Source organism: Xiphias gladius, chromosome 19, assembly GCF_016859285.1.
Source record: "Xiphias gladius isolate SHS-SW01 ecotype Sanya breed wild chromosome 19, ASM1685928v1, whole genome shotgun sequence".
Classification (NCBI taxonomy): Eukaryota; Metazoa; Chordata; class Actinopteri; order Istiophoriformes; family Xiphiidae; genus Xiphias; species Xiphias gladius.
Window position 1 is genome coordinate 15,818,875 of NC_053418.1, and position 24,808 is coordinate 15,843,682.

A 24,808-nucleotide genomic window follows, 5' to 3' on the forward strand; every position below is an offset into this window, starting at 1 on the left:
CACTCTCAGCTTTTAAGTCAGCATGGACGCGAAATCCCTGAAGCGCTCAGAAAACCGGCAATATTAACATGCATTCGGTTCAGTGAACACTGGGCACACTCCATCTGCTGAGGAGGACCATGGGATATGATGGAAAGCTCCAACACTGCTACCAAATGGACCTTCCGGTGAGATTTTTTTTTTTTTTAATGACTAAACCAACGCACTCACGAGAATGGGTCTCTGTTACACCCTAGAGATTTCTATTGGGGAGCCAACCCCTGGCGGCCACCTGCGGCACTGCGTGTTTTAATTCCGCATCACTGCAGCTTTCAGGGAACTTCGTCCCACCCAGAACCCGTGAAAGCGTCCGTTGTTCTGGTGGCGGGCGCATGAGGCAGAGGGAAGTTGTAGTCTAGTAAAAGCACTTTGCCGTCTGGAGTCACATTGAGGCGGCAGAGGAGCGCTCGACGGAACGGAGTCTTAGGGCTTTAGAGCTTAAAAGAAAAGAAGAAGAAGAAGAGCACCTGAATAGATCAAGGTAAGTATCACCTCTGATCCTGATGCCTCGTTAGATGCCTTCTTCGTAAAAGTTTGTGTTAAAGAAAAATATTATACTCTATGGTACTTTGGTATTGGTTCAGTAATTAATGAGAAAGAAGCCTGAACTTTTTAACAATTTCTCATGTTTAGGAATTTGATATAATGTAGTTTCGTAAGCACCGTTTTAATGTTTAAGGTTCTTCTTTATTATTTTAATATGAATTTAGTGTTTTTTTAAAAAAAAAACCTGACATTTTTTAAAATTTGTGCCCACTTAATCCATGAATACATAAAATGTGTTTGTTGGATCTAGGGTATTTCCATTGGAGCCCTAAAATGTAATATTTGAAAACATGATATGATGAGTTTTTGTCTTTTTGCTTGTATAGCCCAGCAGCCATCAAGCTCCATGCAGAGCCTCCGGCCTCCCCTGCTCTTGATAATGTCATAATGTCACCTCATTGGCAGAACAGGAAGTCCCACAACTCTGGGGAAACATTAGAGGCACTCACATTCAGAGACTTTCACAAGTGGATTTCCACTTCTTGACCCAATAAAGGGATAATGTGTGAGCTTTGGGTCTACTTAATATTTTATGATCCCATTCTATCACTCTGACAGGTTTTATACACAGTAGTTCCTCTCCCCACCAAACAACTTAATCCTTTGTTCTTAGTCTGACAAATAGTTTAGCAAGGGTAGCCTCTCTTTGTTCCACTGTCTTTTTACTATCAAATGCCTGCTGAAGTGTAAAGGTATGATAATCCCATGTGTCAGACAGGGTTATGAGTCATTCCTCTCCCTCAACAGGACCCCAGCTCCCCTGTTTTTGTTTCTCCTTGGCAGTCTGTTCAAAGTTGTCAGTGTCGTGAAAAAAACTCAGGAAAGAGTACGATTCTGAAGGAAGCTGCGGAGCGACTTGTGAGGATGTCATGCTGTACTCATTCCCTTGTGATATTTGGCTGGGAAATATAGCTCTATATACCCTCTTGTAATGAGTAAATTGGTAGGGCATTGATTTAGTCTCTGCATGTGTCCCGTGTTAAACAGACAGGTGGTGTGATTGTGCCTGCTACAGGAAACACAACCCTCTGACCAGTGAGCAGACAGACTCATTGGTCCTTCGCTGTCTTTTCCACAGATCCCACCACCAAACGACAGCGCTCTTTTTATGTCACTTGGGACATACAGATTACTTTTGTCTGTACCTCTGTGTCAGTAATTCATATGACGGTTACTTTTTTCTGTTTCTTCAGGGTGCCTACATGCTTCAGCATCATTTCCAGTTTGCCCTGAAGAGGAATTTGGCACATCATTGTGATAAAAGGGATGAATGAGGTACAGAGGGGGTTAATTGTCAGTTGTATACTAATCTGCTTCAAATTTCCAGGGTCCCTTTGGCAATGCTACCCTGTAAAGAAATTTGTCATTAGTGAAATTGTTTTATTTTTTTGTCCAATTTGCTCCTGTCACCATTGCTATTTCAGGGTTTCCCGCCATAGCGGAGGTGAGCCACCTTGCCCGTAGCAAAGAGTACAACTTCTCAGATCCAAAAAATTAATACGTTTTTATGAAATAAAACTTTTTAAACTAAACTGATCATGAGATGAGATGTGTCAGATTTTTCATGGGCTTGTACTTACCTCTTTTCGGAAATCTCATCTAAAATCATACCAGCAACATAATGACATTAACTCTAAGTAAAAAAGTTATCATAGGTTTTAACACTTTGCTGCCGGTCGTACCCTTCAGTACACTGTTTGGCCTGTTGGCGATTACTACCGACTGTGTCTCTTATCTCTTATTTGTATATCCTCCTATCTTCCTTCCTCTGTTTTGTACATCCTCCTTCCTCATGTGACCTGGAAACTGAATGGGTCCACTATCATTAAGGACATCTCAATTCTCTCAATGCTGCTTGGAAAGCAAGAGCACATGCATGTGAGGGAAGGAAAGGATACAAATTTTAGAAATGGTGATGCACCTATTTAAAACAGGAGTAAAGGTCTAAATGCTGGAGATGACAGAAGATCCTTAGACAAATGTTTTAATCTGAAAGTTGGTGAGTTAAGAAATTTCACACCCTTTGCACAAGACTTTCCTGATTACCTAAACACAGCAGCTCACTGAGAACATTTTGTCATTTTCATTCCAGGGCCGTTCTGCTCTCTTCAGAAGGGGCCACCTTGCCTTGTCCAAGGCCGACACCCTCAGTTCTGTTTCTGCCAGAGGTGCTCCCTCTGTTGACAGAGGCGATGGCGGGGCCGCTCAGCCTGAGAGCGATGCGGCGTTCCCCCTGTCGGAGTTCTCACACTTATTCGAGAGCATGGATGCCTCCCCATCAGATAAGGACGCAAGTCAGGATTCAGCCCCAGAGCTGGTTCAGCCCGGTCAGCCTGCGGACAGCAGACAGAACCTGCGGATGAAGTTCCAGGGTGCTTTCAAGAAGGGCATTTCCAACCCCATGGACCTACTGGAATCTACCATCTATGAGTCAAGTGTGGTTCCAGGCCCCAAGAAAGCACCCATGGACTCACTCTTTGACTATGGTACCTACGGCAACATGAGCAACCAGAAGAGACGCAGGAAGAAGCTTCCAAGAGGGTGAGAAGGGGCCTCACCACCTCTAAACTTCCAGGATTTAAGAGTTTTGTGTTCCCATACACTTCTTGGTTTAGGGCTTCACTTTTTGTCTTAGCAGTAGTAAACCTAGACTGGATTTTTTTCTGGGACAAAAGGGCTGGTTTGGAAAAATGTTGTCATAAAAACAAAAACCTCCCACAACTGCCACTTTGTAGACAGAGGTGTGCCACATGAGGAAGTATGTACACACACACACACACTGCGGTCCTTCATTCAGCCAGTTCACTGATCTAACAGAGAGCATGTTGTTGGTTCCTCTACCGCCGTTGAGGTAATATTTAGGCTGCTGCTTGTTTCTGGCTGCCATACCTGTCCCATATACACAGAGGTCCATTTATTGAAGCACCGAAGGGTGTGGGTGTTTGCCTAAAAGTTGGTTTGTGCCTCAAAATTCTCTTCTCAGCGAAATGTAAAAAAGAATTCAAGGATTTAAAGATAATTCCAGATTTTTTCAGATAATCAGTTTGCATCTTACAGTGAATGTGTGATACACAGTAACATCATGTCATGTTTTTGTATCACATTAGTAAAACTGAGACATCCAGTGATGATGGTCAAAGCTCAGACCCACCAAAGGTAATGAAAACATTCAACCGCTCTCTCCTCTTTGACTGTGTGTCACGTGGAGACCCCGGGGCCCTCGAGGGCCTGTTGGAGTACCTGCAAAGTCACGGAAAGCGGTTAACTGATGAGGAGTTCAGAGGTGAGACTAAAAGGTGTAGATATCTCTGTACAGCTTTTTCGCCTCTCTAAACCAAGCCCTGAAAAGGGAATAAAAAGGGTTTAAGATCTAAATAACATAGGTTCATTTCTCACTCTTTTACACAATATCTGTCGAATTTCTAACTCTTAAATCTTGACTCTGCCTTTGCTCTTAAGCAGAAAGTAAGCTTTTTTCTAGGCGGATTTACATTTGACCTTTTGTATTCCGCTGCTCCTCTCCCAGTGCTGTTTTTTGCCCAGAGGATGTGAGAGGGAAAAGGTGGAGTGATGTCAGAGTCTTTGTCCTGCTAGAGGCAGGCCCAAGGAAGGCTTCCTGTCTGTCTTTTTTCAGGCTTATAACGAGGAGCAGAGAAAAATCACAGCTAACCGTCGTCTCTCTGAGGGAGTTAAACAGGGCTTACAGTCTTTTTTTTTTGTTTTTTTTAAACTGAGAGCCTAAAAATACTGAAGGGCTGGCTTGACGCCTGGCTTTAACAGTTTGTTCTTATGAGCCCTGAATACTTAACTGCATGCAACAATTCACAGAACTCTGGCTATCCTCTCTCCCTACGTAGTCATTCGCGGTACCCTCAGAGGAACACAACAGGAAGTCACATTTTACATGACAGTAGATTTTAACCAGAGCACCAGTTTCTTCAGTTGCCAGATGGTACGTGGAAAGGTTGTTGAGTAGCTCAGCTAATAATAAAAAAAAGGAAATTATGATTTGATTGTAAAAAATATCGTCATCCTCATAAAGTCAGCTGTAACACCTGACCACCACAGATGGCAATTAAGAGTGCGTGAAAGCTAATCAGCATTAGCAAGCAAGCAGAGAAATCTAAACAGTTAACTAAAAGTAATAGATGAATGGTGAAACAGCTAAAAGTAGTAGATAACTGAGATACCTAAAACTAATGAATCAACAGTTCAAATAGATAGCTGAAAGAAATAGATAAATAGTTGAAATAGTAATGAATAAACAGTTTAAAATGAGCTAAAACTAATAGATAAATCGCTGAAATAAGCAAACTGTAATAGATAAATGGTTCAAATGTCCAGCTTTTGCCATTAGCAGTACGAATGAACACTCGACCGTACAAACCTAAACACTGATAGTTCAATTGAATGAAAAATTATTACTACAATTTCCACTTTTGTATAGTTTATAATGTTAAATAACATCCAGTTTAAAATCAATTCAAATTATCAGCTTTGAAACATGAAGGGCAGTGTTGATGGTTGCACTTAAGTTCATCTGATAGGAATGTGGGGGTACGTCTGAAATACTGGGAACTACTGTAGGACACTTACATAGGACTAAACAAAGAGTCATAAACTATCCTCTCTAAACAATTCTGTCTAAATCTAAAATATTCTTTGTTTTGATCTCATTTCTCTACCAGAGCCATCCACAGGTAAGACGTGTCTGCCTAAAGCGCTCCTGAACCTTTACGGTGGCCAGAACGCCACCATCCCACTGCTGGTCGACATCGCAGAGAAGACTGGAAACCTCAGGGAGTTCATAAACTCACCCTTCAGGGATCTCTACTACAGAGGTGTGGAAATAACCCAATATTGAGAACATGCAGCTACATACAACTCTTTTGTAATTTAAAGGAGTTGTTTAAAGAAATAAGCATCAAGTTTTAATTGTACGATTTTACGAGACTACAACTACTTTTTTTTGCTCATGCAGGAAACGCTTTTTATGTGACAACATAAAAATGTTTAAGGGGCTCATGTTCTGTGGGTGTCGATCCCATAGAAACAACCTGCACATAAATGTCGCACTAACCCCTCACAGCTTCTAGTCCGTTTTTTATGTGCTCACCCTCAAGATCATAATTGGGCACAAAAGAAAAAAATTCTGTAGATAAATGGCAGGTTTTCACACTCTTTCTCTTGTGTCACTGCGCTTATTATTGGTATGAAATAATGTTTCTGTATTGTGTTTTGTTGTGTTGTCAGGCCAAACGGCGCTCCACATTGCTATAGAGCGACGCTGTAAGCAGTATGTTGAGCTGCTGGTGGAGAAGGGAGCTGATGTTCACGCCCAGGCGAGGGGACGCTTCTTCCAGCCCAAAGACGAGGGGGGCTACTTCTACTTTGGTAATGACCTTTGATAGCACATAAATCTTGTTTTCGAACGACAGAGCATTCATTGTGCTTCCGTATTTATAGTTATACTCTGACCGTAGGTGATAAAACGCACCAAAATTCAGACGTAGAGTTCAAGAAAGCAGCTACTGTATTTTCCGCCTCACATGGTCTTAATGATGTTGTGTGTCTGAGGTTTCTGTGACTTCACTGGTCACTTTTTTCAATTTCCACGTTGGCTCGGCATTTCTGCTTTACTCACAAGTGGCTATTCTACCTTTTACAACCCAGAGTTGACATCAAAGTTTTGTGATGTGTGTTAGAGCTGCTGCCAAGATAAAATAATTAGCGCATGGTACATTTTCCTGGCAAAGACTTTGCAGTTGCCATGCAGAAATGAAGTGACATTAGACCCCACCCTCTCTCTTTTGAACGTGGCGAGTTTTTGCTGGAATAATACAGTCCGGATACTGCTGTGGTGCAGTGGTGAACTCCACCTTACACCCAAATGTGTCTTTGAAATATCGTATGAGAAACCATCATTAGTAATGCTCCAAAAACACATGGGGAAGGACTTCACTGACCTCTAAGACAAGGAGAATAAACAAATCAGAGCCTGTAAACTAAACTCAACACTGCCCTCTGCTGGCTTCTGTAAAGGCCTACCTGCTCCATTATAGTATACAATATGGTACCCTGAGTACGCAGAGAAAAATAGGTTTTTATTTAAAACAGTATTTCATTTTAACCCTTTGATGATAATTATAGCAGGTATAACTGATTTTAAAGTCACTCTCCAAAATCCTTACAAGAAAGGTAGCAATGGCATGTTATGGACTCAGTTTTATTTTTACCCAACCCAATTTTAAGAATTGTTTATTTGATTACATTCAACTGCTATATTCCTCATTCATCACAGAGGAGATGATTTCTATTTGCACTTAGCACGGTTGTCATTCCCAAATCCCAGCGTGTCCAGGCACAGTGTGAGTAATTTGCTGCGGAGCTTTGCAGTTAGGTGAACAGGAACCTGGCAGGGTTGATGGCTAATGGGATTTAGACTCACGCTAACACTCTGCATGCACCCGTGCAAATCCATGAAGAGGAGCGTTTCTATGTGAGGTGACAAAGTAATCTGTCACCCATGGCAACGGCTCATTTTCAGCAGCTGCTTTTGGCACTCTGGCCCCATTGCGCCCCTCCCTCAAACAACTGCTAATTGTGCTGTTTTCATAGCGGGGATTTAAGTCAAATCTTTGATCCATGTTTAGTATGCTTTGCAAAAACATACAGATGCCAGCTACAGTTCTTAATTAACCCTCCTGTTGATTTGCTAATTTTTAATCTGAAATGCAGTTCTCTTAATCTCCTTCGAATTCAGCATGTAGTGAATGCTCTCTCTCTCTCTCTCTGTTTGCCCAGGTGAGCTGCCTCTCTCACTGGCTGCATGCACTAACCAACCTGACATAGTGCACTACCTGACTGAGTATCCACAAAAGAAAGCTGACCTGCGGCGCCAGGACTCACGTGGAAACACAGTGCTGCACGCCCTAGTGCACATTGCGGACAACACCAAGGACAACACACGTTTCCTCACAAAGATGTACGACCTGCTGCTGATCAAGAGCGCTAAGCTCTACCCAGAGTGCAGCCTGGAGACAGTGCTCAACAATGATGGCATGTCACCTCTCATGATGGCCGCCAAGCTGGGCAAGATAGGGGTAGGGATAATGATCCATCAGTGTGTCAAGCAGAATCAGTATAATGAAAGTTTTTATCATCACATTTCTACATTAGGCAAGCTTCTCCATCTTCCTCCAGGTTTTTCAGCACATTATCCGACGGGAGATCAAAGATGAGGAAGTTCGTCATCTGTCACGAAAGTTTAAGGACTGGGTGTACGGTCCGGTGTACTCTTCCCTCTATGATCTATCTTCGCTGGATACATGTGGAGAGGAACCGTCGGTGCTAGAAATCCTTGTCTACAACAGTCGCAATGAGGTGAATAAAGACATTTTAGTTCAAGTGTATTTGTTACTCCAAAAGCTGAAATGAAATGTTTCTCTCAAGGTCATGGTACTAAGAGCAACAAAACACCAGGCCTAATATAAAAAAACATCAAGGCAAAACATAAAAATGTCTGAGATGGGTGCATCAAAAACTGGAGTGAATTAAAAGATTCTGTGTGTGTACGAAGATCAGGATTTCGTTATTTTTATTCTATTCTTATTACTTTGTATCGGCGTCATGTTTCTGGTCCTGTTGTCAGAACCGCCACGAGATGCTGGCAGTGGAGCCCATCAATGAACTGCTGAGGGCCAAATGGCAGAAGTTTGCTGCTGTCACCTTTTACATCAGCGTGGTTTCCTACCTCATAACCATGATCATCTTCACCCTAGTGGCTTATTACCACCCAACACAGGGAACGGTGGGTGTGGAACTACTGAAAATGTTTGATTATTTTCCCATTGTGTGGGAACTGATCAGTGTTTCATAATGAGAAATTATTGAATGTGCCCATGCAGCACTGAATTTCAATAAACCACATGAACATATTTATACCATAGCAGGTATTTAATTTATATGTTCTGGATTTTTCATGAAGGCCACATGTGCTGTACATTACATATATTAATACTGTATGCGCACCGAATGCTATTACATCATGTACCAGACCAGCAAATTTGTATTCTGAATTTTACCAATTTTGCAGCAAGTGACCCCTTAATACACTATTAAAGGAATATTTAATGATTTTGGAAATAGCTTATCTGCTTTCTTGCCAAGAGATAGATGAGAAGATTAATACCATTCTCAAATTTTTCTAATGAACACATTATATTCTAATTGTTTCATCTGAACACAAACCAAAATGTAACAATTGATGGAAGGTGACGTGCTAATACTAAACTAAGCTAATCGACGGCTGGCTCTACCTTTATACTTAATAGACACATATTGATAACAATCTTCTTATCTAACTCTCGTCAAGACAGGTTTAGTCCCCAAAAAAGTCAAACTAATCTGTTAACACATTGGATTGGTCTTATCAATGGAATTTCTCCATATGTTAAGACATTCAGATTGAGTTCAATCTAAATGGAAATTGCTTAGTCTCTTCTTCCTTCCTTCCAGCCTCCATATCCCTACACAACATCCTCAGACTACCTGCGGATGGCGGGAGAGATTGTCACCTTGGCATCAGGAATCTTCTTTTTCCTCACCAATGTGAGTCAACAGGCTCTGGTCACATCTTTATAGATTGATCTCTGGTCGTTTCACCGCCTATTCCCAGTCTCCTGCATCAAACTCAAAACTGTAATGATAGTGTTTTTGTCATTATGGAAGTGTTTCTCCTCCTTTTTGCAGATTAAAGATGTCTTCCTGAAGAAGTGTCCCGGGGTGAAGTCTTTATTTATTGATGGATCCTTTCAGCTGCTGTAGTAAGTCCCCATCCTCTGTCCTTCCTCCCACTCTTCCTTATATCTGCTGCAGCTCTTGCTGACTTTTACCCAAGGCAAATATTGCATCCTCTTAATTGAGTCATCTAATTAATATGTCAACCTCCTCACTGGCATGTTTTATATTTTACATCTTTAATTAAACCAACGATCCAAACAAAGAGCAGAGAATGTCGAGCACTTCTCTGAACCATGTTGTTGTTGTCATGTCAACATTCTGTTACAGTGCCATATCCGAGCATTCACGTCTTCTTGCCTTCATGTATTAGTTCAGTATCACAGACTTTAGCATTGGAATTGGTTCTTTGACAAAGTTTTTCTCTTTCCTCTCTAGTTTCATCTACTCTGTACTGATTGTAGTCACAGCTGCTCTCTACCTGTCTGGCATCAAAGCCTATGTGTCTGTGATGGTGTTTGCACTTGTCCTGGGCTGGATGAACACACTTTACTTCACCAGAGGCCTGAAGCTCACTGGCACCTACAGCATTATGATACAGAAGGTAAGATGATTCAGGAGAAAACTAACAGAAAATTAATTAACTTAAATATCACTGACCTTGAGTCCTACTTTTTCCTTCTCAGATTCTTTTCAAAGACCTTTTCAGATTTCTGCTGGTGTATGTGCTCTTCATGATTGGATATGCATCAGGTAGGCCTATGTTCATCTAATTTTACAGGTGTGTCAGCATGTCAGCATTTCTTAAAGGGATAGTTTTGGGAAATTAGCTCATTCAATCTTTTGCCAAGGGTTAGATTGAGAGATTCAGTATAGAGTAATAATAAGACTCTCATTTCTGTCCATTAGTGTAAATATAAAGCTACAGCCTGGAGACGGTTAGTTTAGCTTAACAGAAAGCAAACAGGGTGTTTCCACCATCTCCAGTTTTATTCTAAGCTAAGCTAAATATGTAACTGTTAACTTAAAGCTAGGGTGTTTGCCCCTTTTTCCAGTGTTTATGCTAAGCTAACCATACTCCGGCTCCTAACCTGACTATTTCACCCTGCTTCTAGTCTTCATGCCAAGCTAACCGTGTCCTGACTGTAGCTTCATATTTAACGGACGGATATGAGAGTGGTGTGGATTTCCTCATCTAACTCTCAGCAACAAAGCAAATTAGTATCTTTCTCAGAATGTTGAACTATTCCTTTAAGTGCTGACATACTCATAACCCAACCTCTGTTCCCACCCCACAGCCCTGGTGTCCCTGCTGACAGTGTGTCCTCGACCGGGCACTGAGTGTCACGGGGACTGCCCCACCTACCCAAAGTGCAGGGACCCAGATACTTTTAGTACCTTCTTACTGGACCTCTTCAAACTGACCATTGGGATGGGAGAACTGGATATGATCCACAGCGCACAGTATCCAGCAGTCTTTCTCATACTGTTGGTTACTTATATCATCCTCACTTTTGTGCTGCTGCTCAACATGTTGATCGCTTTGATGGGGGAGACGGTGGGGGAGGTGTCGAAGGAGAGCAAAAAGATCTGGAAGCTTCAGGTGAGCCGGTTGGTTGTGGTGGACAGTGACAACGGAGTCTCCATTCAATCTTAAACATCAGCATTCAATCGGATTCAATGCTAAAGGGTCAGTTCACCCTAATTATGAAAAAACATATTCTGTCATTACTTTGAGTTGTATGTAACTCAATTTGTCCAGGCTTTGATAAATCCATCTCTGAGATTTCTGCCTCCACCCCCAACACATGAAGTGAAACAATTTTCTTTTGTGGTGCTAACAGTTTTGAAAAATGACATTTGAACAAGCCTTAGAGTCTACAACCTCACTAGTGGCTTTGTGAGGCTGCACCGAAGCACAGGGTGCTTTCAGCCTAATGCTAACCTCAGCATGCTAAATAGCTCACATCGCCAATTATAAAATGCTGTTGTTTAGCAGGTGACATGCTAACATTTACTAATTAGCTCTAAACACAAAATACAGCTGTGGCTGATGGGAATGTCAAATTGAAATTTTGACCTGATGTTGATACAGGTGAAAAAACGTAACGGAATCACCTAAGTTTTTTTCCAAGTCATACTGTGGGTAGCATGAGTGTTCGGCAATCCATTTAATAGATGTTGCGATATTTCCCTCAAAACTACGAATGTGAACCTCGTGGTGCCACTAGAGGAAAAGTCAAAGGACCTCCATAGTCATTAGGGTTCCTCCTCTGGGCACAATGATTCGACATCATTCTGTACGAAATTTCATTTTCATTTAATGGTTTATTCAACCCATACTGTGAGCAGCACAAAATAAATTCCATTCACCTCCACTGTATTCAGGTAGAGGCAGAAATCTCACAGCCAAATATCTCACAACCTGGACAAATAAGACCAAAGTTATCTGCATGGCTAGATACCAAAAGAGGTGAGTGACGAAATATGTTTCTGTAATTTGAGTGGAATAAATACTCTACTTCAACATGTTTAAATAATGTATACTCACAGTGGGCAACAACTATTTTGGATATCGAGCGCTCATTCCCAGTCTGCCTCCGCAAGTCATTTCGAGCTGGGGAGATGGTGACTGTGGGGAAGAACTGGGATGGCACACCTGACCGACGCTGGTGCTTTAGGTATTTTGCATGACTCATAATCACTGTCACTCAGCAGCACCGATGCCACTTCAAATAAAACTGTCAATCCCAGTGGTGTCTTGTCATATCAGGGTGGATGAGGTTCACTGGTGTCACTGGAATCAGAACCTGGCGATAATCAACGAGGATCCGGGCAAGAGTGAGACCAGCCAAGCCAACGTGCTGCAGCAGAGCGTTGGAGTCTTGAGGAGAGGTGAGATTCTCACTGTGCTGTCATGAATAAATGCATAGACGAATACAGTGTATATTCATGTGGACCACACACCCATTCGTTCACACAGATTAAAGAAGGTCCTTCTTCCTTTTATCCCCCTCCAGACCGCTGGTCCACAGTGGTCCCGCGAGTGGTGGAGCTAAGTAAGGGTCGTGAAGCAGTGATAGAGATGGAGCCCCTGACGCGCAGGCGCTGACACCTGCAGAGGAGTACTGCTGTCCTTCTTGTAAAGAGACAGTAGCAAGCCATCAGCATCAGTGACATCACTCTGCTGGGGACGATTTTGGCCAATAAGTGCACTAATTTGCACAAATCTCATGTGCCTTCTGTTCAGATAAAGCATAGTAAATATTACAGTAAGACAGTCAGTGTATAGCACAGAAGGCTGAGCACACACATAGACACTGAATGTACAATGTCTTAAAAGTTACTCAGTCCATGATCTGAAAAACACTAAACAGAGTAAAAAAAACACTTACCGTGAGACTGAAAAGCATGGGAAAAGTGGCATTAATGATGGAGTGAGTTGTAAAATTTGTTTTTTACTCTCAAAGAATAGGGAACTTGTCAAGAAAAAGTACTGTATTTCCATATTTCAGACATCAAAAGCTGATCACTCAGGGATTTAATAGTCAGAATATTTCAGCATTTCCAGTCTCATTATAGCGTTACAGAAAACATCATCATGAGTTCTCTAATAGCAAGAAGAAGCATAATTACTGTATCATTGCATTAGCAGTATAAACAAAAGTTTTGATAAAAATGCAATTTACACATATAATTGCAATGGAGATATTTCTTCAAGACAACATTGCAATAATATTTATAGACTTATAGAATAGAATTCAGCTTTTAGTTGCTTGATTTATATTTAAGAGGTTCCTATATGATGTGTCCATAAAGAATAAACTGTATATGCTGATTTGAATGTTTATTTTTTCAGGCTGTGGGGGTTCAGTGTATAGACACAGGATATATATCTATTTTATACATTATATTTTCTTTCCATTTTCTATATTGTATCAATCAAATAGTTTCAAAACTATGAAATTCTCAGGCTTAGACTGCCAGCTCAGGCAGCCCAGCTTTCATTTGAACTGAAACAATGCACTGTGCCAATTTCTGATGTGTGCATTATTACATGAATAAAAAGACATTGTTCTGAACAAGATGGGCATGACGAGCAGGTTGTAGTTGTCAAGCAAATGTGCAAATATGAGACAATAGCCTTCCATGTTATGGTTTGTCTATGAATTTATTGTTCCTTTGCAGCTGGGGTATTTGCATAATCAACTCTCAGGCCTTGCCATTATGTACTTCCCTCTATTTGCTGCAGTGTTTTTCAGTGCAGTTGGCTCCTTGCCCTATACAGCATCTTGTTTATGCGCCTTTACTGTATGTATGCATGTATTTGTGTTATTGCACTACATGACAGGGTTTGATAAAGAGCAGATAGACCATACAGTTCATTCTCACAATTCATTACTGTTGAAGGTCACAGGTCATTGTTCACTATGTTTACATCGCTTTTATAAAGAGACATGTCTATGCATTTTGATATGGTCTGTACATTGCTGCACAGAACAATAAACACTGAATTTATTTTATAAAGCATGTAGTAGTCTGTCAATTCCTGCATTGATTTGAGAACCCTTTTTTCTGTTGAAGATGTTTCCAATCAGTATGAATCATTAATTGAATTATTTTATCTTAAAATATTTGCTACTAATCAAAATCAACCAGATAGGGAAGTGCATGCCCATTCTATAATTGGTATGCAGAATGCAGAATAGTTTCACGTGGGATTTTTATGTTTTTTGGTAATCTGGTTTTGTATGCTGTTCCCATTTATGTTTTAGCAAGAACAATATTGGTATAGTTGGACAAACCACTAAATATCTACAGTTATGTTCCTAGAATTTAGCCATTATCACAGTGTTGTTCTGTAATTATTTGGATGAAAAAAACAAATCTTATATTACAAGTGGCCAAGTATCTATATAATCTTTCCCAGAAGGGTTTGATGACATTACAGTTGTAAAATGAAGTGATCTTCAGTGTAGATCTTACAAAATGTACATTCTTTACTCTCCGCATTAAACCCAGTCCTTACAAACTCGTTAAAGGATGTTCTGTTCTGTTCTGTTCTGTTGACTTCTGAACAGAACAGAAGAATTATTTGCAGTTTCTCCTCTGGCCTGCTGGTGGCTGCAGAGGTCTAAATTCCTCTGCTGTGTTGCATGTACAGATCCCAGATGAGGAAGACAAGTGTTAGCCATGTCTGCTCCTGCAGCACTTGCTGTGAGGCACAAATACTTTTTTTAATCATAGCTATGAATAATGCATTGTCAGTGTCAACTGTTATTACTATAATAGGTTATAGTTTGTAGAATGCAGTCCACTTATGAAATATTTCTTCCTATGGATTTCAGGTCTCGTTGACCTCGCTGTAACACCTAGCCAGTAATTATGGGCTTTTGCCTTCTTGATGAAACCACAAGCTGGCAACAATTTATGAAATGCGTTACTGCTTTTCAACTTTCATCGTTACACCTCACCTTTTCCTCTTTAAAAATGTGATTCTCACTCATGATAACTAGGGCCTCACATCTCACCTCCCATTCCCCCCCCCCCCACTCTCTCTCTGAGGCCAGCAGCGCTGAAGGACACAGGGAATCTCTTGCCACCTCAGAGAAGAGGCTAATCCTCTTTGCCCCAACTTTAACTGGGCCACTAATCCTCCAGGTTTATCTAAGCAGTGAGCACCTAGCGCCGCTGACAACTTGGCCTGCCCTCCTCCCTGCAGCCTGTTAAGTAGGGCAGGGCTCGGTCCTGCAAGCGTCACTGTCAGCAACTCTGGAACCGCACACTTGCACAGGAAGTCTGAGCTGTTAACAAAATGGCTCACTTGCTTGCAGCATGTGTTTGCCCGCTGCCACAAATGTGTCTCAACAAACCAATTTACAGCCAGGCAGGATCATGTTGTAACGGCCCTCATTTAGTAATAGGGGAAAGTTGACAGTCTCAGCCAAAGGTCTTAAGTAAACTAACTAGCTTAGATATTGGCAGTACAAATTGTTCAGCTATTGTCCAGCCAGTTAAGCTTTAAGGTGTTTAGGCTGATGAAACTCAAGCGGATACTTGGCTGGACTTGGGCCAACTAATTCTTTTATTCACTACAAAACAATCCAGACTGTCTGATGGCTTCTAGTGCAACATTCATTGTGTGCCTGAGGCCCAGCAGCCTGACACAGAGGAGGAACCCTGGCTACATATTGGTCACACTCACACGGATCATTTCAAAAGCGAAAATTGCAAAAGAGGTGGCTAGATCATCACTGAATCATTCTCTGGGCTAAAAGATAAGATCAGGTTCAGACCTAAGAGATAACTCCATGGGCAGGATCCCTCACAGTGTTAAGTCAGTGCTAATTCTCTTCCTTGAAACAATTCCTTGAAATTCCTTCGATGATCCCCGGTGAAATATTTCACTAAGGTGTGGTATTTCTAAATGGAATGAGCAATCACTGGATGCAATGGGAGATGAGGAGCCAGAGACATATTGGTTAGGTGGCATGTGAGATGACCTTTCAGTTCATCTAAGATGAAACGAGGCTGCTGAACCTGAAATGATTCAGAGTGTCTAAACTGACAGGCGAGGGCACGGCCGCGGCAGAGCGTCAGCCTGCTGCCCTGGCCTCTGTAGGCATCTCTCATGATTTATTGTGAAATTGCCAGGGACTCAATGTGGCGTGCAGGTGAATGAGTTTTGCTAATAAGAGAAGCATTTCTGCTCCACAGAGCTCTTTTTCTGTCTGAGCGAGTGTGTATGAAATCAGTGTGCAGTCTCCCGGTACCACACGCTCTGGTGGAGGCGGCTGGCTCATCAGTCTAAGGCTTATCTGATGTTTTAGGTGGGTGGAGAGGTTGGAGGTGAGGAGAGAAAAAGAGGGAGAAGCGTCAATATTGAGTTCTTGGAGCTACCTGGGTTGTTAAACATTTACATTGGGTGCATGTTGTTTTCTTTTTCTTTAGGAAGTACATTTGTCGTAAGACCATGCCCTGCTGGCAAAATCCTACAGATAAAAAGACGGAATTTTTTGATATCTTGACATTAGAATATGGACATCAAGGATGAATTTAAAGTATAATGCAGAACGTAAGCACTGATGTAGTTTGTCATTTTTGTGTGTTTTTGGAAGAGGCATATCGGGCAATGGGATGTGAGCTGCACTAAGAGACAAAGATCAGTGGCTGTGCTTTGATTTGTTACAAGTTAGGTTCAGAAAAACAGTTCTTTGAGACAGCTGATGTTCCCTTATCGTACAGCCTGAACATCAAGGCTTCAGAGAAGGACACCTTGTCTTGGCCACTTTGGTAAATTGCATTTAAAGAGACTTAGCTTGCCTTTGCCTCTGCTTAAGAGCAGTTTCCCCAAATCTTCATCTGGAAAAAAATGTCAATCATTCCCACAGTACGAAAGGGTATTGTCCCCTTTTTCCTTTCTTTCTTGATTGTTTGATAACCCAAGGTGAGGTTGTTTTTTAATTGATACCACAGAGCACATATCCTTCATAAACCGTGAGGCCCTAAGGTATGCCACAATATACTGCTGCAAAGGTGAAAAAGGTCAAGTGAACAACAGGATTGTAGAGGGCTGACATATGGCGGTGATGTGCAAAGTGAATCCTAAGACTAATATGCTTACCATCATTACAGAAAGGTCTTAAAAATTGTTTAAGAAGATGTTTACAGCAAGAAAGAGAGAAGAAGAAAGACAGAGATAGAAAGAAAGAAAAAAAGAAAGGGGTCTACTATGGATGAGAATAGCAACGGGACAGGCATAGAAGTCATTTGCTTTATTTACTTATGTCAAACAATAATACATAAGAGAGGAGAGGTCAAATGAAAACCAACCATCTACATTATAATAAAGAAATTTCAGTCCTGAGATTGACAAAAGTAGGGAACAGACAAAATATCTACTGTGGTCGTTGGGATGGAGGGAGGACAGTGGCAGTTTCAGCAAATTGAAGATGACGGTTGTGGGGAGATTAGGGGGAGATTGCAGAACTGGAGAGGGGGTAGAAGGTAAGCAATCACTGGGATGCTTGGCTGTAGGCACATTCAGAAGTTGAAAACCCCACGACTAAAGGATTTTACAGCTTTTTTTCTTAATATTCAGACTTCTTATTTCGAAATCTAAGACTTATATATTATAATTTTCAAAAAAAGCAAGGTATCCTTTACATTTTTTCATCCTGAGGAGACAAAATCATTTTTTAAACATAAATACAACACTGCAGGGAGAACAATAAGAGAGATGCTTTATAGATTTCCCATTTCCATATATATTATTTTCTCAAGGTTGCAGCACCCTCAGACTTTGGCAGCGTTGGTGCATTTGAGATCATTCGGGAAAAAACAGCCCTGTTTGTCAACAGGAACATTCTGAGAGCCACACAAACAGTAAAAGGAAACAGGAAGAAAAAAAGCAAAATCCCCAGACTTTTGTGTTTAGATTGGATACAGCAATATACCCAGCACATAAACTAGATGAATATTTGGAGGCCATAAGCTTTTTCAGCTGAACATACATAGGTGTGACGCCAAAGAAATAAAACGGTGTAAGCACCTGGAATTACGACCTACTGCATTGCCTTTTTAGACAAGGGCTCTGGGGCTGTGCCTTTGGAGACAGATTCTGATTTAGTGTGTGATATTTACTGATTTTTTCTACCTTGGGTTACATTTAACAAAACAACAACAAAAAATAACATTTAAATTTTGTGGTGCTCACATGTGACCCATCCAGTTTTATTCAGTAGCACTAAAGAGGTGGCAATGTGCTCTAACTGCGTGGCGATACACAGTAAATCTTTCAATAATATTGTGCAATACAGCTATAAGGCTGGTGGGTTAACTATACAAGCCTCCTCAGGACCATCTGAATAATTGATTAAAGTATTTTCTTGCTAGGTAAGATTCAAATGGAGAGGACGGGCCTCAGGATTTTATCTTTTCTTAGATGCTATGGAGGGATGCTGGGAAGGGCTCTGAGATGAGAGCCCCAGGGGTCCAAGGGCAGCCAGGGGACATGACTGAGGTTGACCAATGTGGTGTGGAGCCCCCCCCCCCGTCATCTGTAGGTTAGAGAAGCAGCGCCAAGACTCTACAGAGCGAGCAGCTGCCTTTATTTTTTCTAACCCTCTCCCCTCCCGTCCCCTCTGTTTTGAGAGTGAAAGAGCTGACCCTGCTTTGAACGGGTCTGTCCACTCTCATTCCTTTTCAGCAGTATTAAAGGTGCATAATATGCTACTAGAGATTTGCACTGGGTTATGGTCTTCATGGACTTATTGGGATTTACTAAAGGATTTTTACAACCAGCATAGGTCAATTTCCCTTCACTTTGCCCTCAGGCCTTCCTCACGAGTGTCTCATTGCCCTTGAAAACGTGTTAACAGTCAGTAGTTTGTAGCCACAGAGATAAATTATAGATCTAAATGTCCTCCTTCAGATGGTGTTTCAATGGTGTAATTTATCATTTCCTGGGCAACATAACTTAAAATATTTTTCCAAGCATTAAAAACGTAATTACAAATGAGTATCTTACTCACTGGAATTTGGTAATTTGAGGCACAATAAGTCTTTCAGTGAGAAAAGTGATTGCTTCAGAGCTTGAATCTGAATCTGAGGCTGCAGAGCCAGAGAGGGGAGGCTGAAACTAGCACCAGGAACATGGCAATTATCCTGATTACTGATGCTTCGAGGCTTCTCTGACCCCAAAATCCCTCCCTGTATCTTTCTCTCTCTCGCTTTTTTTTTTCTTTGCTGAGATCTGTCACATTGCACAGGGCCCCTCAGCCAGGCAGGGAGCAACCATGTATAATCCAACAGAAAACAAATCCCCTCGATCAAACACAGCCCAGCTTTTAAAGCAGGCCTCTGAGCCCAGGCGCCATGGTGTGGTGCTGAGGCCCTCTGAGACGTTGTGGAGGCTGTGATTTAGCAACCCCCCCCGCTCCCCCTACAAACCCTGCTGTCCTCCCCTTCAACGCCAGCCAGCCAGTCCTAACCTTCAGTTTGTTTAAGCACTGATGAACCCTGTTGGCCCTGGACAGGGGGAGGGTGGGCTTAGATAATGACATGCCATATGCCACTCTGCCTCTGCAGCTGAGTGAGCCATGCATGGATCAGCTCAGGCACAAATCTATTTGAAATTTAATTCTATTATCCTAATATGGGCTAAGCGTCCATTGTCCAAATCGGGAATAGTGGGATGGACCAGAGTTGTAGGGCTAAGATGCATCCCATCAATAGGAGCTCATTAATGTGTGTAAAAGACCAGGGGGACAGACAGTTTGGAGCCTGTACAGTAGGAAATGTGGCCACAAAGGAAAGATGCTAAAAGTAACAAAATATCACCTTATATTTAATAAGACTGCTTTGAAAGTGACATTTTCCGATAAAAATTGCTTTATTTTGTGTCATCTTTTTCGTCAGTTATTCATTTGAACTTGGCCTTAAAATGGCCCGATTCCTCTTGGTACCTAATAGGAAATCCCTTGCTATTTGAAAAGGGTTTGATTTCAACCCTTTGAGTGAATGAGTACTCTGTACTGGTAATGTCCAACAGCCAGGCGTCACCCAATATTCCCATTAGCAGAGAGGCCTGGTGCCTCAGACCTCCACTGGTGGGAAAGGCCAGACACCAGAAACTCCACTGCCTCAAGTGTCTCCCCTCACTTAAACATCATGTGACAGGGTTTAATGCTTGGATGCAGAAGCCAAACGGAGGGGATTTAGGGACGGGATGTATCTGTAAATCTGTCAAAATATTTCTACAAGACAGAAAATATGCTGGAATCAGACTGTGGCTGGGGTATTAAGCTGTTGAAACAACATGAAAATTTTTCACTGGAATGTTAAGGAAGCTTACTGTGCAAATTTAAGCCAAGGGGCTTGGTATTCTTTCAACTGAAATCTTTGTCAGCCTTCAAAGACAGTGGCATGTCTACAAACACCATTAGCTCAAAAATTTAAGGCTCATAGTTAAGATTATGCAAGGGTTATCTAGAGGGAGAAAAAGGTCTGCTTGTGGAGCACAAATGATCAAAGAAAAATTAATTCCTGCTTCTCATTTAAAACAAAAATCCATCGCATCTACAGTAATCATGGTTAAATGATTTCTTTTTCCAACAATGCTGTCTGTCCTTTATCTTTGGGTGGCCAAAGTGTAAACATTTAAAAGGTGATCAATTAAATATACTAGGTTTTCTCAATGGCAGAGGCTGCTAGAGTACAGTACAGGATCTACGTCACACATCACGCTCCACTCTGGATCTCACTGAGTTGCTGAAACAAGGGTCCAATTTCCCACTTACTCCTAGAGGACATACGTTCAAAAAATAATGACAGACTTCAAAGCCGAGATGTGGCTTCTGAATATATTCTTAAAGAAATTTATTTTACACCTCAAAAAAAAAAGAAAAAAAAGAATAGGGATTAGGGATGTGGTACATTGGGAATGTTTGACAACTGTAGTTTACATTTTTTGGTGTAAGCTCAGAGAAAAAATGTTAATACAGTCATAATAATTGCACTTCATAAATCTAGACTGATGCCAGTATTTCCCCCCAACAAAGCTGCGACTCTCTCTCCAGTTAATAAATTCAATTTACCATTGAAATTTGACTGACAAAAGAAATGCTAATTTAAGACCAGAGGACTGCTGCACTGATCCAATTTTTCTCTTTCACTTGAGTCCCACAAGGCAATGAAACATTGCAGTAATTTAAGTGCAGTACATTCAAGGGAATCTCACAGTCATTATAAATATTTCACTGCTCTGAATCATCAAGTTAAGACTGGCCCAGGCTAAATGCATCCCAACTAGGGGCTGAAATGCATAAGGAAAAGCAGTGAGCATTGTCTCATTTCATCTGACGCCAGAGGACAGGGCATGATTGTTTTAATTTTGTTTTTCTTTGCAGGATCGGGGGTGAAGAGTACCCCCAAAATCAGGTTTCCATTTGTGCCTGCTCTCTCTGTCGTTATAATGACACCTGTCAGAGGAAGGGGCTGCAGTACTGTAACGACAGTTATAGAGAAGTCATGTGAGAACTTGATCTCTACTGGCTCCAGTGGACATCTAAAGCCTCCAATAAAAGGGAGCAAGATTTGCAAAAGATCTCCTGTACATTGCTCAGACATGATGGTTATGGGACTGGCGAATCAGTTTCAGTTTTTCAGTCTTGGTGGTAGAAATCTTGTAATGACCCGATTAAAAAAAAAAAAAAAAAAAGTCTGAGGATTTTGAAGAACACAAACTAAAATGGACACACGCGCATGCACTCAGCCACATACACGCATTAACATACACGTAAGGTTATGCAGATAACCCCCCCCATCACATTCTTCATTGTAACATATTTTTTTCTTGAATTTTTTTGTGACATTTTCTTTTTAAATAAGTATTTCAAGATTTATTGTAGATTCCAGTGTTGGTTAGGAAAAAAGAACTCTCCGACCAGGTTCTTACAGAACCAAAGCAGCAACTATGCCTCACACCAGGACATAAGAAACTGCACATCAGCTTGAGGAGGAATTATTAAATCATAAAAACAAAAGTGGAAAAAATAAAATTAAAAAAAGCATTTGAGACACTTTTCCCCATAGCAGCCAATGCATATAATATACCTACAAATATATAAAACAACAAAAAATAGGTTCAAGTTTTTCAAGTTTCTTAAATATATCATATCCAAACTACCCAATTCCAAACTTCAAAGTTAACAAGATTCAAGCAGTGCAATTTATGTATCAATTATAACAGCAATAATAACTATTATCGTACTATCCTTTTAATTCAACCTTATGATCCTTGTACATAACACCCGAGTACTGCCTATAATCTTATTCTTCTTATGTATAAGTACATTTTTGTATCTGTATGTGTATGTCTATGTGTGTGTTTATGTGTGCACTGTTACAGAGTTTTGGATTTTGAGAGCAGCCCTAAACTTTGGCCCTTTTAAGACCATTTCAGTGACAACCTACACAGTAGCTTCATCTTTAGTATTTGGAAGGGGGATACAAGTGGCGTATGCACTTCATGTCGAGCTATGATTCTCATCAAAAAAAAGTCCAGGCAAGTAAAACAACAAACAAACAAACAAAAAAACAGAAGAAAAAATAAATCAATCCAAAATTCCTATTGGCAAACCACACAATGGAACATCTGGAGAATCTTGAAATCCCTTTTCTCTCCCACTGGCAATCATTACCACTTTTCATATTTGGGATTCCCACAACCTGCCTTGAAACCACCAAAACCTTGGGTCACACAGCACAAAAACTGCTCTTGTCTAAGCTCCCACACTAGTTAAAGCAGTGCCACTCGTAACAACTCTGTACCCCTAAAAACATCTTGGTTCTTTAACTTTGATTTTCTTCACAAATGCACAACTCTTGATTCTTTTCCTCCTCTTCATCCCCCTCTATCTGTAAACAGGGAGGCGGATGTGTGCATGCTGGTGGTCTAACAGACGTGGCACAGACACAGTCTCGTAGCCTTTGCCAAGCATCTGCTCCTTGATGCAGGGTGGGTGGATGTCGTTGATCAGGTACTCCAGAGACTGCAAGCTGCTGCTCAGCACAGATGTGTTGCACAAGCTCTTGCTGGGCAGGCTGCAGCACAAACCACCCCCGCTGTCTATAGCAGGGTGGTGATGGTGATGGTGGTGGTGGTAGTGGTGGTGGTGGTGGGGGTAGCCCATCTCTCTGTGCCCCGTGGCTGGCCCCCCTGTAGAGGTGCCCAAAAGCTCCTGGGGGTTGTAGCAGTCACTGTCAGGCGTCACCAGCACACTATTCCAAGGTGGGGCAAAGTATTGACCCACTGAGAAATTTCCATGCATACCCACGCAGTTCAAAGGGGAAGAGCTGACTTTGTCCAGCCCTCCTCCTCCGCTGGCACTAGCTGTCAGGTGGTAAGGTCTGGAGGAAGAGGAGGACACTTGGGCCGCCATAATGCCTCCCCCTGGAACACAAGTTTCAGGGGACTTGCTGATGGCACCCCCTCCTCCACTACCACCACTATACATGCGGAGCACAGCCTGTTGCTGTTGCTGCTGCTGCTGCTGCTGTTGTTGTTGTTGCTGCTTCTGCCAAAGGATATAGTCCATACCATCTGCGTACACACCAGTCTTCATTGCCTCTGCATTTTGAGCCGGCAGCCCTGGCCCTGTGTACACCATGTTAGCCTGGGGACCCATTCCTACCACGTACCCTCCACCTGAGGAGCTAGAAGAGACCCCCATGACAGTTGTTCCCTGCTTGGAGGGGCTGGAGTTTGACGGTGCAGTGGCAGCCCCTTGACACACCTGCTGCAGAGCCTGGGCCTGGCAATGCTGGTTGATCTGGTAGATGATGCTCTGGATGGAGGGGAGGTTGGACTGTGCAGGAAGGGCCAGGCCTCGGCCCCCTGTTACAGGAATCACTGAGCCAGCTACAGTGACATTTGGGGGAACTGACAATCCAGGGCCATCTGGAGGCTTTGAGGCCCCAGTGTGGTAAACCATTTGGCTATGGCCACTGGCTAAAGTGCTACTATTAGGGGGTGGGTATGGAGCAACAGCTATGTGGGCTGGAGAGAGCTTAGTCCGTCTGCCTTCAGAGTTCTTGAGAACACCTTTTGAAGGGATAAAGGTGGATGTTGATGATGATGATGATGAGGAGGAGGCCTTGACGATGGCAAGCAGGCCCTGGTAGCCCCCTGTGTGGAGATGTGGGTAGGGACTATAGCGTTGCCCTGTGGTGTCATATCCATTCACAGTCCGGTTAAGGTGCTTGTGCTGGGGAACCCTGATGTTGGTGGGGAAGATCTTGATGGACAGAGGGCTGTTGGCCGTCTTCTGAGCGTAGGCATCAAGTTCTGCCGCAGTGGGGTAGCGTGGGGAATGCGTGGGCACCAAAAGCTCACCTACAAGACAAACAGAGAGAAAAGTATGAGTGAAATGAATGATTGTGATAAAAATTTTAAAAAAAAAAAAAAAAAACATGCGCGTGCAGATGGCTGTATGTGTAGAAGAACAGAACAGCAGACCAGGGGTTTAATTACCAGAAATATCGAAGGAGCCGACAGCAATGGCAAACACAAAGTCAGATCAATCAATCAATTGCAATAACCACTACTTTGCTGCAACAGTATAAACTGGCAGCATTACAGTGACTACATCTAAAGCACACTGAAAAATGTCGGTGTTTCTACAAGAGCCGGTGAACAAAACCAGATGCTGCAGAACAACCCAAACAGAGTTTGCAAATTGTAAATCAGAACTGACATTCCTTCATGTTCCATCACTCCCCTCCTCCATTTGAGCTTTCTTTCCATCTCATTTTCACACCCTCCTGTGGAAGTTCATCCCTAGACAAATGGATCTTTTTAAAAACTCATTCTGTCAAAGCCTGGTACCTTAGGCGCTGTTAAATCAGTGCTTTGTGAAATTAATTCGGACTGTCTTTAGCATTGAATTGGGTTAGCCTTGGATGCTAGGCAAGGAGGGACGCA

At 42.0% G+C, this 24,808-nt stretch overlaps 2 protein-coding genes across 3 annotated transcripts in view; one reads left to right on the plus strand and one right to left on the minus strand.

Moving 5' to 3' along the window:
- The first annotated feature begins 420 nt into the window (after positions 1-420).
- trpv4 (transient receptor potential cation channel, subfamily V, member 4) lies at positions 421-13,798 on the plus strand. Its single transcript, XM_040154184.1, has 17 exons — positions 421-520; positions 1,779-1,860; positions 2,678-3,126; positions 3,693-3,868; positions 5,274-5,426; positions 5,839-5,979; positions 7,390-7,688; positions 7,789-7,968; positions 8,237-8,395; positions 9,103-9,195; positions 9,337-9,410; positions 9,763-9,928; positions 10,011-10,077; positions 10,623-10,927; positions 11,878-12,005; positions 12,098-12,219; positions 12,345-13,798. Exons 2-17 carry the CDS (start codon positions 1,852-1,854, stop codon positions 12,434-12,436), a joined length of 2,613 nt encoding a protein of 870 aa, XP_040010118.1. The 5' UTR covers positions 421-520; positions 1,779-1,851; the 3' UTR covers positions 12,437-13,798.
- A 5,514-nt stretch (positions 13,799-19,312) lies between these two features.
- Positions 19,313-24,808, minus strand: part of fam222a (family with sequence similarity 222 member A) — a 48,187-nt gene continuing 42,691 nt past the window's right edge. For both annotated transcript variants that reach the window (XM_040154306.1, XM_040154307.1), the window contains one exon: positions 19,313-24,220. In XM_040154306.1, coding sequence (XP_040010240.1) covers positions 22,740-24,220 — 1,481 coding nt within the window. In that variant the 3' untranslated portion in view covers positions 19,313-22,739. The remainder of the gene's footprint in view (positions 24,221-24,808) is intronic.